The 21,137-nt window shown below is 34.4% G+C and overlaps 1 protein-coding gene across 1 annotated transcript; it reads right to left on the bottom strand.

Annotated features, from left to right (window-relative positions):
• Nucleotides 1-1,065: 1,065 nt before the first annotated feature.
• LOC113229284 (tektin-B1-like) lies at nt 1,066-20,003 on the bottom strand. Its single transcript, XM_026462829.1, has 7 exons — nt 19,866-20,003; nt 18,510-18,634; nt 14,372-14,588; nt 11,215-11,429; nt 10,432-10,654; nt 5,824-6,047; nt 1,066-1,436 (listed from the first exon to the last, which is right to left on the bottom strand). The coding sequence occupies exons 1-7, from the start codon at nt 19,944-19,946 to the stop codon at nt 1,241-1,243; spliced, it is 1,281 nt and encodes a 426-aa protein (XP_026318614.1). The 5' UTR covers nt 19,947-20,003; the 3' UTR covers nt 1,066-1,240.
• Between the last annotated feature and the right edge of the window lie 1,134 nt (nt 20,004-21,137).

Raw genomic sequence — 21,137 nt, 5'->3', positions numbered from 1 at the left:
ATCCGCTTAGAGGCACTTTGCACGCGCGCCACTTTGGTTGGTTTCGGCTCATCTCGAAAAACCCATACGCTCGATTGCTGCTTTGTTTTGGAATCGTAACTATAAATCCATGTTTCGTCACCTGTTACTATGTCCCACACCAAATTTGACGCCCCTTTGTTGATTCTGGTATGCATGGCATTGTACCAAGCAATACGATCCGTTTTTTTAGCCTCAGTCAAATTGTGTGGGATCCACCGAGAGCACAGCTTTTTCACAACCAAATATTTGTGTAGTATTGATTGTATTTGACTCATGCTATGCCTAAAGATAAGAGAATCTCATGGTGTGTCACATGCCTGTCTGTTTTGATCGTACGGCGCACAGCATCGATGTTTTTGTTGTTCACATCAGTAAACGGGTGACCATCACGAAATTTGTCACTGAGATTCAGACGACCGCGTTTGAATTCTGCAAACCAGTTAGAATTAGTCGTCTTGCATGGAGCTTCATCGCCAAAAGCAGTTTGAAGCCGAGTGAAGCTCAGCTGACCTGTTAAATTACACTTAAAGTCGTAGAAAATAATACTACGAAAATTTTGAAGATATCCATGTTTCCAGAGCCATGAAAATGACGCCACAATGTAAAAACAAGTGACAGTCAGATGAAACAAACTGTATTCTACAGCCAAAGAGTTCCATTTTCAAATGTTCTAATTACTTTTTAAATATTGTTTATGTAACTGGCCAGTTCCGGAAACTTATAGTGCGCCCTATGTATTACAATATTGAGTTTTAATAATAAGGTGTTTTATAAACGAAATAAGAATAATCCCTAGGTGAAGACATAATTACCGATGGTCCACCCAGGTGGACATAGGTGAACCACGGGAAAAAAATAATTGCCCGTGATCCATCCAGGTGAACCAGAGAGGTGGTCTACGGGGAAATTTTGAGCAGAGATGTAATTTATTTTTTCATGGGAACACTAAGTAAATAACCAATAAAAAACACGATACACAAAAATTCATTATATAAAATCACAAAGACTAAAAATCATAATTTCGACAGTTTGTCTAATCAACGTCGTTTTGCTTGTAATATAATTTAGGTTTTATCAATTTCAATTCATGCTTTTATTATATTGTCTTTTGGTAATATATGTATATTGTAGCCGTTAATGGTTCAATACATCCATTCACGTATTAATTTTAATTTCGAAACTTCCGATTTTTTTAATAACATATCAGCGCGGACATTTATTAACATTCCGTAATCTTCGGTACTTCATCTTTCATACTGGCTAGTACCAGATTCTTGTCAGTGCCTTTCAATTTCTTTGGCTCCAGAGCAGCCCTCATTTCAAGTGCTCGGGTGTCTACTTCTAGAGATTGGTTTTTGTCAGCCAAGTCTATCGCAATTTTTATGGAAGCATCTTCAAGAGCATTGTAAGTTGATCTGAAAAAAACTTATAATAATTAATAACATTCTTATTTAAAAAACCGTCCTCAAAAGTTTGCTTATCCGTTTTCGCTACAAAACATAAACGTAAACGCCGTTTGTTACTTAAAGTTAACAGAAACGCATTTGGAAGACCTAGTCAAAACGAATCATATGAGTCCAAATATAAGGTAGCTGCTGTACACTTTTGAGGAGTTCCTCGCGTCAGTCTGGCATAACATTTGTTTTTCATTGGAATGACATGTATGTGTAACGTGACCATACTCCCGCTTTTAGGCTTCGTGTCTCGCTGTCCCCAGAATACTTAAAAGTGTCCTGCTTTCACTAAGCAGAACACACGTAACAATAAATCTCTAAAAACGGTGCGAAAGCGAAAAACATTAAAGCCAGCCAACCAGGCCCAGACTACACATGATTAGTTTTTTTTTAAATTTTTGATTCATTAAACAATTATTATTATTATTTATTACTTTTTAATGTTTTTTATACTTAAACATTTCGTAATTATCATAAACGTGTCTCAAAGTCAAATAATCATTTATTTATTCCACAGGTAAAAAGAAATTACACTTGAAAACGTCATTTTTTAAACTACAGCTCGTTCACTGTGCTGGATTGCTCTTTTCAAATAAACTTAAATGCTATACAATAATACACTTTGAATCATATTTGTGTGGAATCTAGACTCATATTGTCTTTCCATACGTCTTTATCTAACACGTAGTCTACTATTTCGTTTTTTTTTCGTTTTTTTCGTTGACTTTTCAATTAAAATACTTTTAATGTAAGTTTTAAACTTAGGAAATGGCAATCTTAATATATGCTACGGAATCTCATTGTAAAAACGTATACAGTTCTCTATAAAATAATCGTTTACGTTAGTTAAACGGAATCGTGGTACCATGAGTTTGGACTTAGTTCCAAGGTTAATATTATGGATATCTTCTTTATTTACGGAATCATGTATATTTTTACGGGGATACAAAATATTTGAGTGAATGTACTGTGGTGCCAGTTCTAAGGTTAATATTATGGATATCTTCTTTCTTAAGAGCTCTTATGCCAAAAAAGTTTTTACGTTGGCTCCGCCCAAATTTGTGAAACAAATATGTATATGCCTGAAGTTCGCGTGACATGCGATAGGAGATGTTGAATTTTGCGCATTAAAAGTACCAAATTCGTTTTAGCGGAATAACTCTAAAACTAAAGGGATTAAAAAAAATCCGTAGTGACAGTTGTCGATCATGCATAAATATAATTAATTATTTAATTTTTCTCCAAATAAACTGTAGCATTTCGAGGATAAATCGAAAAAAATGTGAAAATTAGAGGTCATTTCGTGATTTTTATCTATCGAGGAAACTTTATTGTTTTATGTTTCTGATTAATGTCTATGCTTGAATATATCGTGTAGTTACTCATACAATATTTTATTTTTAACATTAAAGTAGATATACCCCTCAAAAATCAAATCGAAGATTAGGAATTTTTCCTCTACTCCCTCTTAACGAATTATGTATACTTTTATGGGCATACAAAATATTTGAGAAAATGTACTCTGATGCCACAGTCATGGTACTAGTCTCTTTAAACTTTTCTCTGAGAGAAACTCGAGTCTTTAAAACCGATTCATCATCTGACTTGCCACCTTCCACCACCGTACCAAGCCGGGTACTCTTAAGCAAGCTGTACTGTAACGTGGCAGATACAGTAACGAGGTTCTGGTGTATACTCGTGTAAACAGTCTGCACTCGCTAGAATGCGTAGTACCTAACTGGTTATCGTCGGCTCAGTGCTGACCGCAAGCGTTCCTCTCGCGGCAAGCTCACGCATCACGTACACTCTATGATTTTTGGTAACACAACACGCAACTGTTACGGTTACAGCTCGTGAGTATCCAGCTTTAGAGATGGTATTTTCTCAGATTGAAATGGGACCTCTACTGAGGTAACCCTTTTCCAACAAAAAATAATCATCAAAATCAGTTAACAAATGTCGGAGTAATGGCGTAATATACACAAAAAAAATGCAGTCGAATTGAAAAACTTATTTTTTGGAGTCGGTTAAAATAGTAAAAATATCGGCTAGTATGGTAAAGAAAAAATATACATTTGTGGCTAAAATGTTAAGTACAACAACATTTTATCCCTACCACACGTCCAATGACATAAAATATATATACATCCAACACAAAACGTAGATGGATCTACCGGAAATGAATTTTCCTTAACATAAATATTTGACGATAAGAACGTTTGCAAGTTAATCCTAATTCGATGGGCACTTTAGCAGCCTACGCTGCCCTCCTTGTCATAACTAAAGCGTGAAACACACAGAGAGCGGATGCGGGTCGGGCGTGTGTAGGGTCGGGAGTACGGCGGGTATAATTCCGTGTATTCATAATAATCACACGCTCGGTGTGTTGTTGTCCATATAAACATACGAAATTAGACCCGCCGCGCTCCCGACCCGACACGCAGCCGACCCGCATCCGCACTCTGTGTGTTTCATGCTTAACGCATTTGCATTTCAGTAACTTTCGAGAAATTGGCACCTAAAGTTTTTTTTCTAGTAAAATATGTGAACTACGCTGATTTTGCTTAACAATAAAACTGAAACTAAATAAGATATAAAAAAAACCACTTGGAGGGGTTATAGATTTCTTTCGCTGATCTTGATAATTCGAACATCAGATAATATTAGCTACGATAAGGAGGATAAGGGCAGTATGGTACCTAGCTAAACGACAACATCATTCATGTTTTTGCCCAACCCTGCTTACATACTAAAACGACCTTGAATGCAAATTTTCTTGCCAAAATTGTGAGCTTGTGAGGTATAATAAAGACAATGCTAAACGTGTTCCATTATTCTCCGGTGGACAACCGTTTGCTCCTTAACAGCTTTGGTGAATTGTTATGAATCTTTGCGTAATATTCCTAATGATAAAATAATTCGTTGCTAGCAAAATCATATTTTAAACGCAAGTTTGTAAAGAAAATATTTGTGTTGTAATACTTTCGCATTTATAAAGTTAGTTTGGAAAAATAGCTTTCATTAATTACTATGTAAAATTTTTGTCCACACTTTTAACCATAACCAAGTGCTTTTAAAACTAATTTTCGATCATCCATCTTCTCTGCTTGACCAAACTGTTGAAGTATTTCTTTTATAACATTGGTTTACATAAATGCGATTCCGTTAATGTATAAATAGAGGAATTGCATTTTTTGAAACCGAAATTCGTGTAGTGTTTTAGATAACGCGTTATATGTAAATTAGTTTTTTGTAGTTCTTTTCATTTCTATTTTCGTCACGAGAAATAGACGGCAATAGCCTAATAAAAACTCTTGGAACATTTTGAAGCGCCATTTATTGACGGAATAATGAGTTATTTAGAAGAGAGCTAGTGTTAAACAGCCTATATGTATGTACACACATCAAAAGTGTCCAGGGATCAAGCACGTTTTTGCCAATTACTGTAAATCAGGTTCTTTAATAATTTTTTTAAAACCAATAGCTTTTTGGTCAATTTCCTAATTTAAAAAGTAAATAAATAAATTAACAAATTTATATAGATATTATTATTCAATTTTAATAGGGTAATTAAACATGAAAAAAGAAATATGTCGTAACATAAATAACTCGAATGCATGCACATCAACTTCGGGACCTTCCTATAGTCATACCAGCTGCCAACTTCGATGTCAATATATTAGACAAATATTATCATTAAAATCGGAATCGGATGAAATGTGGCTATAGTACCGGCACGCTATGATGGCCGTTTTGACGTTTGTCCACTCATCAAGTTTCGTGTTAATGCATAACTACGTTGAAGGAGCTAATTGCTGTACATTGTTGTCAATAGTGACGTGCAGTAAAATTTATGGAATGTATAATTTTACGACATAGCTCAGTATTTGTTGTTCGACATACGAAATTTAAAAAAATGAAATCTAATACTATCGATCACTTATGTGATCACTGGCCACCACAACTTCTACCTCCAGCAAACTTGCAATGAAAAAAGCTCAATGCAAAACCAAGAAGTTTCGAATTGACGATATTATTAAGTAAACATTTTTATTTTGGTTTTATTAAAACTTTTTAATCAGCTACCCCTTGTAATACTAGTTACAAATCTAAAAACTTATAGATGTGACTCGCATTTGATTATATTCTTTGTGATAATGAATTGAGATTTGACCTCACTATTGTAATCTGTCAAAATGGCCAACATAGCGTGCCGGTACACAACAGATATTTTTTCCTATCTTTCGAAATTAAATTGCAATTGGACTTACTTATATTAGGTACAAGTGAGGAGTGAGAATGTTCACTATACAGTTTATTATTAGGGATAGAATAATGTTATACTCACTTTCCGCAATCCAACTTTTCTTGCAATTGGCGGATAGTTTCTCTCAAGTTTCGGACTTCTTCCTTCAATCCAAGATCAGCTTCATCAGATGCTAATTCAATCCCAGGCCTGTACCCTCTAGTCTCCAAACGAGTTTCAGCCAGTTTCAAAGCATTGACCTTATCAGCAAACTGCTCTCCCATTACCTTTAATTCCGTTGCTAGCTTGTCCATGTTTTCTTCCATCTGCCAAAAAAAAAGTAATTGCAAAATAGAGACGTATGAGATTTTGTTTCAGTTAAACCAAAGATCATTCATAAAAGCAAACGAAAACAAAACAAATGACACGCGCCCAAGCAAAAACAGGCTTAAGCCTTACTTTTTAAGTTTAGAGACCTTAGAAGTCACATAAAACCTTGTTACGATTTATTGAGCATTTTACGAACATATAATTAGATACGTGTGGCGCACTATGAGTTTCCGGAATCAATAAAAATATACTATAAATGGTCAGAAATGATTTTATTGTTTCTCAATATATTTTCCGTTAGAGTTAATGCACTTTTTCATACGAATGAAAACATTTATGCCACTCCTTCGTGACAATCTCTGAAACATATTTTTCATACTGTTCGACAGCCTATTCAGGTGATAAAAATCGTTGACCGCGTAACCGGTTCTTAATTTTTGGAAATAATGAACTGGCTTCTTGTGACTTTTATCACAAGGTGCCAGGTCGGGACTGCACGCGGGATGGCTCATAAGGTCAACGTTGTTCACCTTCAAAAATTCATTTGTCTGTCTGGCCGTGTGAGAACTGGCATTATCGTGGTGCAAGATGATACGGCGTCTATCGTTATTTTTACGGAGTTTGTTAATAACTTCCGGCAAACTAATGGTCGTGTACTAATCACTATTCACGGTACAACGATTCTCCAAAGCAACAGTAGCCACGTGTCCAGTTTTATTAAAAAAAAGAAGCAATCGTCCGCTTAGAGGCACTTTCCACGCGCGCCACTTTGGTTGATTTCGGCTCATCTCGAAAAACCCATACGCTCGATTACTGCTTTGTTTTGGGATCGTAACTATAAATCCATGTTTCGTCACCTGTTACTATATCCTACACCAAATTCGAAGCCACTTCGTTGAATCTGGTAAGCATGGTATTGCACCAAGTGACGCTATCCGTTTTTTGAGCCTCAGTCAAATTGGGTGGAATCCACCGAGAGCACAGCTTTTTCACACCCAAATGTTTGTGTAGTAGATTCAGATTCAGATTAATTTATTTCTCAAATATGACATTACAGTATAAATTGCACTACATGTCAAAGTATAAGAAATTATATTGAGATCGTCAGACAAAAATGAAAATTATAAGAAAAATACACAATAAACAGAAAATTAACAATTAATTATATAATATAGTTGTCATTCAATTACATATCAAATATCATTCTCCATCAAGGATCGTCATAAGTTGATAACAATTATACAAGAGTTTGTTAATGCCGTAAAAATTAGAATAAAAATAGAAAATACTCAATTCGTTTACAGATTGTAGTATCGATTGTATTTGACTCATGCCTATGCCTAAAGATGCCCGAATCTCACGGTATGTCACGTGCCTGTCTGTTTTGATCATACGGCGCACAAAATCGATGTTTTTGTTGTTCACAGCAGTGGACGGGCGACCATCACGAAATTCGTCACATAGATTCACGCGATCGCGTTTGAATTTTGCAAACCAGCTACAAATAGTCGTCTTGCATGGTGCCAAAAGCAGTTTGAATGCGTGCGAAGCACCGCTGAGCTGTTAAGTTACACTTAAAGTCGTAGAAAATCATACTACGAAAATTTTCACGCGTTAAATCCATGGTGATGTAGACAACCAATTTCTAAATAGACGCCACAATGTAAAAACAAGTGACAGTCAGATTGAAACAAACTGTATTCTACAGCCACAGAGTTCCATTTTCAAATGTTGTACTTACTTTTTAAATATTGTTTATGTAAGTGGCCAGTTCCGGAAACTTATAGTGCGCCCTATGTATTACAATATTGAGTTTTAATAACAAGGTGTTTTATAAACGAAATAAGAATAATCCCTAGGTGAAGACATAATTGCCGATGGTCCACCCAGGTGGACATAGGTGAACCCTACGCCTATAGTGCGCCCTACGTATATCTTTATAAAGGATTATGTTATTGGACAAAATCGTTAAATATATTTACGTTGGAAGAAAAAAAAGACGATTTCAAAATATTTTCCTTGAGTGTCATGTTACTAGATTCCGGAAAATGTAACGCACACTGTTCTGAAGGTGAGCGTAACATTTGGGATTGTACCTACACAATAATATCAATTTCAAAGTTCGAAATCCCTTAACGTTTTGTTTTGTTAGTTCATTTTATTAGGTTTAAATGGATACTAAGTGCAGATTTCTCTAACTCATAATTAATTCAGAGAAAGATAGCTGACAAGAGCAGTATGGTATTGCGAAGACATTTCTGGCTGAATAATCTGCAGGACTGGTATAAGGAATGTCCTAGCCTAAAGGAAAACCAGCACTGTTTGACTTTTCAGAGTCAGAGCTATTTCAGTATAAACTATTGCAAATCGGTATGTCTGTCTCATTCTAATGAACATAAACATTGAATATTCTTTAATAAAATGGAAGTGAAACTAAAACCAAAAATTGGTTTCACTAAACTGCAATACTAATTACGAATATTTTAAATGTGATTTGAAACGTTTTAGTTTTAATTAGAGTAAGCAGAACATCTCAAAATTAATTGAAACATTTTAACTTGAAAACGCGTTTTTAGTGCGAATTAAGTATGAGTTTTTATCTCGAGATTTCTAATCGTTCAAGTCGTAGCAAAATAATCAGTCGAATCAAAAGTTCACGTGTCTTTACACGACTGCCGCAGACTGAGGGTTATGTTTTTCGGGTGTATAGTAAGATACTGTATAATTTTACTGTAGAAACACACGTACCGGTCGAAATTTAGGTTGGCATGAAGATGTAAACCGAAGAGTTCAAGATGGACATAGACAAGCTCAACTCCGCTTTTGGATATTAGCTACCTTGGTCTATAAATTTAAGATTCCAGGAATTACGGTTTTGATACGTGTCTAACGTACACAGAGGGACATCTTCTATTTGTCGAAGTTTAATAGTTTTGAGAAAACTCTCAAATGTTTATCCAATTAAAATTTTCATGTTCGATAAACTCGACGAGCCAATAAGGAATGTCCTAGTTTAAAGAAAAAACTATTATTGTACAGGCAGAAAACCAGCGAGTTTGACTTTAACAACTGCCTCCGTGGCCGAACGGTTACCATGCTGGACTGCCACGCAAGAGGTCCCGGGTTCGATTTCCGTGCCGGGAGAAATATTTGCATGGCCTACATTTATTTTTCTCGTGAGTTTGGGTGTACTTTGTGGTTGTCTATGTGTATGTCTATGGCACCCGCGACCCAGGCTGTCCCTAGTGCGGGGCTATGACTGTAAGCGTTAAAAAAAAGAGCAAGGGCCATTTCAGCACAAACTGTTGCAAATAGGTATGACCTGTATAAAATTTTGTTTTTCTCTATAAATACGTGTTTATATCAATGCGTACTGATTTATGTTCTATGTGATTTTGTGTTACCTATACCTTGTGAAGTGATTGTACATAATGTTTGTTTCTGCGTGTAATTATGCTGAATATTATGTGTGCATCGATATTAAAAAAGGAGACGCGTTATTGGAAATATCATTCATTGTTAATAATATGGTGTTGTTGTTAAATTTAAAATGAAAATATTTTTTTCGGATGTAAATAGCGATTTGTTTTACCAAACATCATTATTCATTATTGTATTACTGCGTTCCGGTTTCGAAGGGTAAGGGTGCTGGTGAAATTACAGGCACTTATCAACTTATGTCTCAGGGTGACGGGCACAGTGGTAGTGCCCTTCAGATCTTTGCGATTTAAAGCTCTGAGTGGCACTGCAACTGTTATGGACAGGCGTGTAGCTCACCATCAGGCGCACGACTTGTTCGTCTCATCACCTGATGTTGTAAAAAAAAACAAACCAACGTTTCGGGCTCTTTACAGTTCCTATGGTCACGACTGACTTTATTGACCGATTTAGATAAAAAAAAGTAGTTTCATTTCCAATGTATAGTAATTACGAAAACCATTTTGCCCATAAAGTTTGTTAACAACCAAATTCTATTAGTTTAAAAAAAAACTATAAATGTTAATGTGTGGGACTAGCCGGACCGGAAAACATGTCCTTTTAAATTGTTTCCGGTGTGGGTGATCACGATAATGTCTGAAATTTCATTAATCAGGTACCCATTACCGACTCATAGCGACGAGAATTCGAGAGTGAATTTCTAATAGATATTCTTTTATTCATTAAACGCGATCCTATGTAACGTTGATATCTCGTGATCGGTGCATTTAATAAAACGAATCAGCTATAAAAACCATAATTAGGCATAACACCGCGTTGACTTTGTTGGCTCTTGTTTGTGTATGTAATGAATGTGAAGAAATCGGTAGCCTGTCTCCTATCAGGCAGTGTCAAACTTAGTTATTTTAACTAACGTTAGATGTTTTCAATTGTTGAGTTTACCTTCATCTTCTGCCAGTCAAGCTCATTTCTCGCGCGTTGAGTTTCGTAAATCCTCCTACGCAGCATATAATTGGTGACGTCAGTTTGTGCGCGCAAAGTGTTCCTGGCCCTTTCTCTGGCTACAAATAGAGACTCACGAAGTCGTAGTGTATCTTGTAGTTCATCCTGTGCCATTTGTCTATTTGCTTCCACTTTTTGCAACCATTGCTCGCCTGTTATCATCCTGTAATGCAATCAAAATGTGAGGTTATTCTCTAATACAACCTGAAATTTATTTGTGTAGCAAGTCTAGTAGTAAAATAGAGTAAAGCACTAAGAAATAAGCAAAGTAATAAAAGGTGAACGATGTAATAAATTAAGTATTTTAAGGCACTGTTATTATTAAAAGGTGTTTAATAGTATTTTACGACGTTTTGCCTCCATTTGTTCAAATAATTTTCGAACAATAAACTTTATATTACACAACATTATGACCAAGTGTACAACGTAATCGTTTTCTTGTAAAATCTGTTTGCATAATAAATTCTGGAGCTCGAATCGAGTTAAGAAATATTGGCTCTAACTATTTAAAACCTAATAAATCATCATCGTAATTCCTACACTGCTGAGCATGCTAGAGAGTTTCATTGCGGCGAGTTACATGCCTTTACAGAGTATTTTATGAACTGTTCCGAAATAACTCTTTATTTACATTTATTATGTTACATTTACATTATTTAATAACAAAAAAATATATAAAAATGGAATGTCAGCTAATTCAGCTAGTTCTAAATTATAATTTACCTTTTAGGCGTCTTCAAAGAATCAGTCTTATAAGTAATATTGGCGCAGTCTTTATCTAAACTCAGCATGTTTTTATCAATGGTTAAAGCTTCGGTTTTGTCATTCAAGTCTAGTTGCAATTTAAACTTGACAGATTCCAGTCTGTTAATCTTCTCCCATGTGGATTGACATCGGTCTATGAGTAATTTCTTGTTCGCCTCAGTTACACAAAGTTCCTAGTGAAAGAGACTGAGAAATTAGTTTTCAGTAGTGCTTTTAGTTTGTGTAGGTTATTTTTACATCGGCTTACGACTCGGGATTTCACTACTAAACGATAATCTCAGCCAGGGTCCCAAATCTGCTAATTTTAATTCATCTCAATTGTGTATCGGCATAGCGTTAATGGCAGTTGTGCGTTTGATATTCTGTTACAAGGTGAAGTGCGTTGCTACTACTATTCAAGCTACTATTCAACTGACAAGCGCTGCCATTCAACTGCCATTGCGATTTTTTGGTGTTCTACTCTTCAATAATATTTCTTTTTATAATCCCTTGACGAGAACATGCCGAACCTATAATAAATTAATAATAACATCAGTATCTGGAGGTCTCATTGATGTTCTTGACAACAACATCTACAGATTTCGTAACAGTATTCAGAATCACTTCGCCTTGTTTTCTTATCAGTCATCATTTGTATTATTTATATCCACTAGTTTTTAAGCTTTTGTATATTATTTAATGTTTATTCATATACACTTGTTGAAGAAACTGAATGCTTACTTTCTATTAATGTTTACGAGCTGAATAATCATGCTATATGTACCTATATATGTTAGGTTTACATCATAGATTAAAACCATAAATTGTAACACTTATTGGAGTACCATTGTTTCGTCGAGAGTGTGGTCTACTAATTATTTGATATAAAGAAAATACATTTAATTTGAAGATTAAATTGCAGTTTAAACAAAAAAACAAATAAAAATTGTTTATTGAATAACTTATTGTACAAATGAATAACTATGAATGAATAACAAAAAAACAAGATAAACATTAAAATTTTCATGGTAATTTTAGTAGGGCAACATCGAACGTCAATGAGTGACTGAATGAATGAATACCATCAAAGTCTAGTCAATCAAGTTAGGTACAAAAAATTTGAAAAATTGGAGAGATGTAATTTCGAAGGCTAATACTATGTTCTCGTTTCGAAATATCTTTTGAAGTTTTATTTAGCGTGAATTATAAAATAAACTTGAATAGATAAAAGCCACCTAAAGAAAAAAACGAGATTTAAAATGGATTTACAACGAAAAAAAGTCGTTTTATAATGGCTCCATCGTTTTCGTTTAGTAACTTCAACTCTTGACTTGTGTCAACATCAATTGTGGAAAATTAAAGGAAAAATATTAGAAAAATATACGGAGAAATATTTATTTTTCTGACAAATATGATTTTTCATAATGGAAGTTTTTCCATGACCCAACACTACTTTATTGAAACTAACTGCCATTGTATATCATAGTATATTTTAGTAGATAACAAATATTATCATAATTGCAATATAATCTCAGTGGAGTCTCAATGGAATTACAATGACCAGTGATTTCAAGAAAATTAGCAGAATTGGTGCCTAGGTCCAATGCGGGTTGATGTCTCCCCACGTTTTCGAAAATTGTAGTAAAGCTTCTCCGCCATATGATTTTCATGAAGATGTTCTCCTTTACCATTATGTTATGTTATTATTAGTTATCTAAACTAGGGATATTCGCTGAACATCAATGTATCGAATCTATTCGATGTTTATTGTGCGATGCATCGGATTGATTCGATGTTTTGACAAAAAGTAATTCTATTCGATGCATCGATACTTTTGAATAAAAACATCGAATCATAGAAAACACTAACTCTGGCGTGCGTTTCAATTTGATATTGTAAGTCATTTAGTGTTTGTGTTATTTGTATTTATAATTTTTATTATTTATTTCTTATTTAATGCTTATTTCATTCTTCTGTGAATGAATAATTGAACATGTATCGAACTTATTTGTCTATTTTAGACAGTTTGCCTAATCGCAAAAAACATTCCTACAAGGAATTGTTCTTGTTTATAAACATTTCTATTAATTTGCAGTTTTTTTTTCACCTATAAATGTGAGTCTTACCGATGCAATACTATTTTTTTTAACTTCTTGGCTTCTCTTGACCAGTATTACTAAACTAACATACAATATCATAAATTAAATACGTCACTACAGCGACAGCACCACTCTATAAAAAAGTAGTGGATGTTGAAAAAACATCGATGTTTTTAAGCGATGCATTGAAAACATCGATGCAGGGTTTCGATGTTTTAGGTCTAGGTAATGAGGTTAGGTAATGAAGACATCGATGTATTTTCTAAGTGGACACCCCTAATCTAAACTGCGCCTGTGTCGAGGTCTGCAGTAGTGTAGGTCAGAAGGTGGGAATCAAACCGAACTCATATAGGCTACCACCACCACTTACTACCACCTACCACCTCTCTTTGTGTTCTACGAATTATATTTTATGAGCTTATTTTGTATGGCTTATTGTGATAAACTTAGTTATTGCAATAGACTTAGATATTGTTATTTTTAGGCAACAGACTTGAAGGACGTAAGACCTAGTTATCTATAGTACAGGGGATCCTAGTTTGGGAGCTAGGCACATCTCTATTACCTATTTTTCTGTGTTTTGCAATAAAGATTTATTAATTTTTTTATGGGAGATAGTCTTAACTACCTCAGTTTTTTTACTATAATTTCACACGTCGAAACGTAATACTAGCACCAACTAGCAATCACAATAACAAACTAAAAAATCTTTACAAAATTAAACACAACGGATAAATTTCATAAAGAAATTAAAGAAATAGCAAAAATTAGAAAAATTTAAAGAGATAAGTTATTCTGAACTGTGATGCATAATATTAGGTAAAGCCTAGTGAGAGAACGTTGATGATGGTTCCAATACCTGTGGCAGCATGTACCGATCTATGACTTTATTTTCAAAATTACGGACATTAAATGTTTAGTATCAATATCCGAGAGATATCAATCCTTGGAATTTATGAAAAGGCTCTAATTCGTAAGGTGACGGTGAATGAATAAATGCATTATAGAGTTGCTCTAATCATTTCAAATACTGTCACCTTTTTGAGCTCCATGTCTGCCATGTCATACGTCAACTCCGTACTGCGCTTACCATCTCGATTAGATAAACATTCCGAGCAAACGAGCAAAGGCATGTTTAGTTGTTCTAACTCCCTTTCAGTTGAAGCTTTTTCTTCTTTCAAGAGATTCATTTCTCTATCAATACGTGTGAGAAGGTCCTCAATTGTTGATTTCCATTGCTCAATCTCATAAATTCTGCAAAAACGTGATAATGTTAGTGTGTTTCAATGTCATATAAAACAAAAGGGCTAGCACGATAAGGCGCGACTTGCGTGAGAACGGCATAAAGAACGAGATAAAGATAAATGATGCAAAATTCAATTGTTAACTTATTATACAACCCCTGTTGTTGTACCTAATTATTTCCATCTGTTCTAAAACACTTACTTTTCGCAAAAATACTCAACACAGGCGCAGCTATTTTGTAAGATTTAAACTTCACTGGGTTCGCGGAGTGGCTAATTAATTTACTTCCACTTTTATTAACATGGACTTCCGCAAATAATGCCGGAATCTATTAATTGCCTAAACATTTTTTTATTGTCATCAGTTCTATACTTATATTATTGTAGGAACATAATTATAACTATTTTAAAAAAATATAAACCGACCTCATTTCTACCATCAGATCATGTTTGTGGAAATACTTCATTTTGCCAAGTTTTGTTGAAATAGGTTACCGTTAAGTGCGCGAAACCAGATTCATGTGTGCATGCACACGTGGAAGTTGCAAAGAGATGCTAGACGCTAGACCAAGCACTGTGAGCGGTACGACCGTCTCCACAGGCGCCCCAGCGCGCGCGACTGCTGTGAATCCAACGATAGAGGTGGAATATTTTTTTTATATATTTTCTTCAAATTTAAATAGGACCAATACTGAGGTACCCTCTTTCCAAAAAAAAGAATCATCAAAATAAGTTCACAAACGTATCGCGTAACACACATAAAAAAATACGGTGGAATTGAAAACCTCCTCCTTTTTTTAAACTAATAATAATAATAATAATAATAATAATATTTATTTGTCACCAATTACAACTAACAAATTACAAGTTATAAAAATATAACAAAGTTTTATAAGTTGTAGTTATATAATACCAAAATATACTGCATTCTAAACTAGGGGATCCTGTATCTTAGAAAGCAGGAATGAGTAGTAGTAGGAAAGAGTAGAGTTTGTAGGTTAGACGAACTCAGTAGGTAAATAATAAATATCATTATAATGAAAGCCATGTTATTGGCCAATTTGAATTTTATATTGCATTTCACGTAATATTAGGTTGGGGAAGACTGAACGGTGTTCTGCATAAGTGACAATCTACAAATCCTGAAATGACCTATTTATTAATGCTGTCTTATTCTATTAAACTTAAACATTGAATATTCTTTAATAAAATGGAAGTAAAAATAAAACCAAAAATTGGTATCATTAAACTGCAATACAAATTACGTATATTTTAAATGTAATTTGAATTAGAATTAGAATTAGTTCTAATTAGCGTAAGCAGGACATCTCAAATTAAAGTGAATTAACTTTGACACTTTTTTTCGACGAGTTTTTCGTACGAATTAAGTGAGTTTTTAATACTCGAGATTTCTAATCGTCACAAGTTGTAGCAAAATAATGAGTAAAATCAAAAGTTTACTTGTCTTTACTCGACTTCCGTACAATGTGGGTTATCTTTTTTGGGAGTATAGTAGATATGTATATATATATCTTACTGTAAAAAACACATGTAGCGGCCGAAATGTATAACTGCTTCCGTGGCCGAACGGTTACCATGCTGGACTGCCACGCAGAGGTTCTGGGTTCGATTCCTAGGATGTGAGAAATATGTGTATGGCCCACATATATTTATCTCGTGAGTTTGGGTGCAATTTGTGGTTGTCTATGTGTGTGTCCAGGCACCCGCGACACAGGATTTCCCTAGTGCGACGCTATGAAAGTGATGCGTAAAAAAAAGGATGACATAAAGATGTAAACCGACCAGTTCAAGATGAATATAGACAAGTAACAAGCTCGACGTCGCTTTTGTGTATTGGCTGCCTGGGTCTATAAGTTTCAGATTCCAGGAATTACGGTTTTGGTAATTTTCATTTTATTAACTTGTCGAAGTTTCATAATTTTGAGAAAACTCTCAAATGGTATATGCCCAATTAAAATTTAAATGTCCAATAAAATACTTATAATAATAAAAATATATTAACTGAATCACTGCCGTAAACAAGTCAGCTAAAAGGTTTTCCTAACGTTTTTATGAAAAATAACTCAACAAAATAGCTCAATCTCTGAAAGGTATTATCCTACCTTTTAAGGCCAAGGTTCACATGGCGGCTAATTGCCAAATTGAGTAATACTCTGTTCATATTCAGTAATTTAACATATTGGGTTACCATGAAGAATACAACCTCTTTTATTATTATAACTTTTTTATTATTAAAAAAATCGATTTCAATAGTTTATCTATTAGCTTTCACTGGTTTTGGCACCACGGTCTCCTCAACTATAACTGAAACGTATATGGAAGTCTTCATCAAAACGAATCATATGAGCCCAGACATAAGCAAGTTGTTGAACACTGCACATGAGGTCCTTAATCAGGTCAGCTCTAGGTCACCATAACATTTTATTTGGAATGACACATACGTGCCAAATCTTGTTAAAATTGGTTAATGGGAAGTAGGTGAAATCCAATAAATCGGATTCATCCCCTAATTTGACACCCTTAAAGGTGAAATGTTTTCTTTAAATTTGAATTGGTCCATATTGGTTTCCAACAAAATAAGGATCCTCGAAATCGGTTCACAAGAGTCGGAGTAATCGTGTAACATATGATATATATATATATAGCAAAAAATACAGACGAATTGAAAACCTCCTCCTTTTTTGAAGTCAGTTAAAAACAGAAAAACTACTGATACTACTACTACTAATATACTAAACTACTGATTTTTTTGATTAGAAAACCCTATGGAGGTAAAACCTAATGGTAAGTTACATAGACCACATTAAAAAAGAAGGTAAATACGGCATCATGTAAGCTAAAAGTCTAAAAAAGTCTAGCAGCGAGGTTTTCAAGTAGCTACACTGACATGAGCAAAGCTCTTAAATAAAACAAGAAGAGTTTATAACGAAAAAAGTAATTTCAGTATGCCTTACTACCTGTTATTTTAATTTACTCAACGATGAAAAACAAAATCTTTTATTTTATAAACACGTCTAATTATTGTCCAAACACTATTCTATTCCAGTTACAACGAGATTGGACGTTTGTACAGTTTACTTGCTATGTACAGTAAACTGTATCATATACTAAAGTGTATCTCTAATAACATTTCATATAATGCCGGCATTTTCTTTTTCTATTATATACAGTCATTCATACTCTCCCAAAGAGTGGGTGTTCCTTCATAAGAACGATGAATAAGGAAAAGTGTAAATTGATTGCCTTTTCATCATAGATCTTTTCATTCACTAGCAACTAAGAATCAAGCTAAATTATTTTTACTTTAGACACCATATTGCCATAAATCATGTCTTAAGGTTTCTGAATCAAAATATCGTTTCTAAACTTTGGAATTTCTTAAATGATTCAGAACAGAATCTCCAGAATTGAACCATTACTCTCGTAGATTACATATAATTCGATGATTTGAACATTGCACTGACAGATAATTTTGTATTAGTTCTTCTTAGCGAGTTCCTGTGTGAATTGAATTTACATTTTTTAACAGACTTCAAAAAAAGGACAAACTCTTTTAATTCTACTGTATTTTTTTTAATGTTTTTTTACACGATTACTTCGTTTGTGAACCTATTTTGATGATTTCTTTTGTTGGAAAGAGGGTACCTCAGTATTAGTCCCGTTTAAATTTGAAGAAAATATTCCACCTCCAGGGGTGGGAAACTAGGGGATGTGTCCAGTTTGTCGCACTTTCCGGTGACCGATTTCAATAAAACTTGGCATTTGTAATTCCACGAACTTTCGAGGTCAGTTTTTATTAGTACTTCAGTCTATACTGACGTTATTCAGGTACGAGTATCCATTAAGTGTCTTTAGTTTTCGTGGCGTGGATTTCGGATTAATAATAAATGTCAATCATACAAAACCTTACCTGGCGCTGAGGCGATTGTTGTTATGATAGCTGTCCCAATCGGTCTTGATCCTAGTTTCATTGCGGAGCTGATGGGCGCTGTGGCGAAGGTCAAAGGCATCAGCTCGCCTGGTGTCTGCTGTTACCTATAAGAACGAGGATTGAAAAGATTACGTCAGCTTTAGCAACCAGTTACCCGACGCGAAAGTTGTCGGGCGGCCGCCGCGCGGCGTCCGGTCAGTTACCACGCTTTCACGTACATTAATGGCAAATCTGAACTCTATTACTAGAACGATTCTAGTACTCAAGAATTCCGTTTTATAAAATTATAATAAAAGTACTTAATACAAACTATTGTAGTTATATTAAACGGAATTCTTAAGTGTTTAATTATCTGCAAAAGGATTAGCAAATGTGTATATAAAAAAAAAGTCAGATGAGATATGACCTTCCCTATAACCTTAGCAGGCAGGCAATTTGATCAAGTTACGGGTATAAAACTTTTCTAATTTACCCGGCGTATCAAGCCTCACCGTTAAATTATTGAAGACTCATATTGAGCCCAGTCAATGTTTAAAATTGTTGTGGTAAGCACCCTTTGTTAACTAGTTGTGAATTTGTTTGAATTGCATTTTATGAGGTGATTAGGTTAGTTTGGTGAGTTTTGGGAAAACAGACACAAAGGTATCCTGGTGCTTTCGATTTTATTCCGTAGGGATTTGCAATTCGTCCAAATTTATATACTTTAACATATTTTCAATAATATATATTAATAGAATTTTGTTTCAAGAAATATATGTTAAAGATATCCAAGGCCTATCTATTAGACCAGTGAGGTCAAATAGTTGAATCAAGAGACATAATCAGGTAAACAAAAGATAGCGAATCTGCCGTGGCGGTCAGTCCGTCAGACAATCAGCCATATACAGTGTCAAAAAAGCAGATATATAGATTAAGTGCAGTGTTAATTTTATCATTAATGTTAATATGTCAAATATAACATATCCAATAGTGTAATGCATCTCTAATTATGATGGTGAATTTCGGCAGCGTGTATATTTTTGTTGCTCTTTTTTTTGATGATTTGGCCGTTTAAAATTTTTTCAATCAATAGTCACTAATCGAAGAATGGTGATTTTGGGTTAACATTAAGTATATTATTAATATAATTATAGCGAAAAGTTTCTCACAGATGATTATTTTTGTGACAATTGCAGGTGTCCATTAGCATTTAAAAATACCTTATGTCGGAATATTAAGAGAACTTAATTTTATCATTAGCTCTAAATAAATATGTATCAAGTACATACTCTAAAAGTGTATGTAACTAAAGCGATCACAAGGTACGTTTATCCGCGATCAGACACAATTATGTACCTGTAAGCCATATAGTCGAGCATCCCAATCGGGCAAACTTAGATGGGGTATCGGCTTCTCAAAAGTAACGACCGATTGCATGGTGTAATTAAATAATATAAGTATTAAGTAACAAATTCTTATGTATATATTGAAAATTAGAGCACCAAATTGATCCGAAATTGTCAGACTGTGGATTTGAAATGGACTGTCAATAACATCAGTGGGATTCTATTTTTAAAATTAAATAACAAACGTGCCTGTGCTGATTATTTAGTGCTGAGTAGTTTTTATCTATAAAACATTCTAATAGAAAGAAAATTTTTTTTGAGAAGGACAGTACGTTAAATATAGGACCAAGCCTACATCACATATTCTGAAATATGACAATGGTGTCTTGATAAAAAATAAAGCGATAATCAATGCCTGATAGAGTAGTCAACTACTGACTTTTCGTTATACAAAAAATGATGATCGACCACAATGACACATTAGTGTCCATGCATATCATTGATGACGACGGAAAAGACATAAAGAGATTCAAAAACAACTAATCCATAGGTATCGATAGCTTAACATACTGTGTAAGTAGTGTGGCGTAAAATTTAAGGAAATTGAGCTTATCTTACGGATGTTGTAGCAGAAACGATAAACATAATATTATAATGTGGAAACGACATGCACCATTAAGAAGGCAAACAGGGAAAATGCAACAATTATATACGCATCATCCCACAACCAACGGCGTGTAAAATCTTGTCGTACGTTCTCCTAAAGAGACTCGAATTCTGTACGGAATAGATTCTGGGAAATTGTTAGAATAAGTTTAGACGTGCGAAGGCTCCATGGACTAAATGTTATTGCTTAGATAAATGATGGAATATAGGTGCTGGAAAGATCAGGTGGAGAAAGATGCAGATCTTTCGCAAGTTTCAAGCTGCTGAATAGCATGGAATAGCTTATAACAGACTCTAATGACGTCTTACGGTTGGAGAGTCGAAAATTCGCCTTGTGTCACTGCGTCAGGATAAGTAAATTGGGCTCGTGGAGAGTTGAGATGAAGCCGGATTAGGGAGCCTTAAGGCTTACTTGAGCAAGATATATTGGATGTAAAAAAAAGCTTTAGTCATATTTTGAGATTTGGTTTAGTCATAGTTAAACTGTCCATGAAAATGCAATGTTGAAATTCAAACTTGATAAAAAAAACCTAATTCTATATAAGTCTGTCTTACTACAAAAAATGTCTACAGAGTCAGGGTACTTATTTAAATAAATCATTTTCTAATATTACTA

Source organism: Hyposmocoma kahamanoa, unplaced genomic scaffold (genome assembly GCF_003589595.1).
Source record: "Hyposmocoma kahamanoa isolate Upper Pololo Valley unplaced genomic scaffold, ASM358959v1 296, whole genome shotgun sequence".
Lineage (NCBI taxonomy): Eukaryota > Metazoa > Arthropoda > Insecta > Lepidoptera > Cosmopterigidae > Hyposmocoma > Hyposmocoma kahamanoa.
This window is presented reverse-complemented; position numbering and strand designations above follow the sequence as displayed.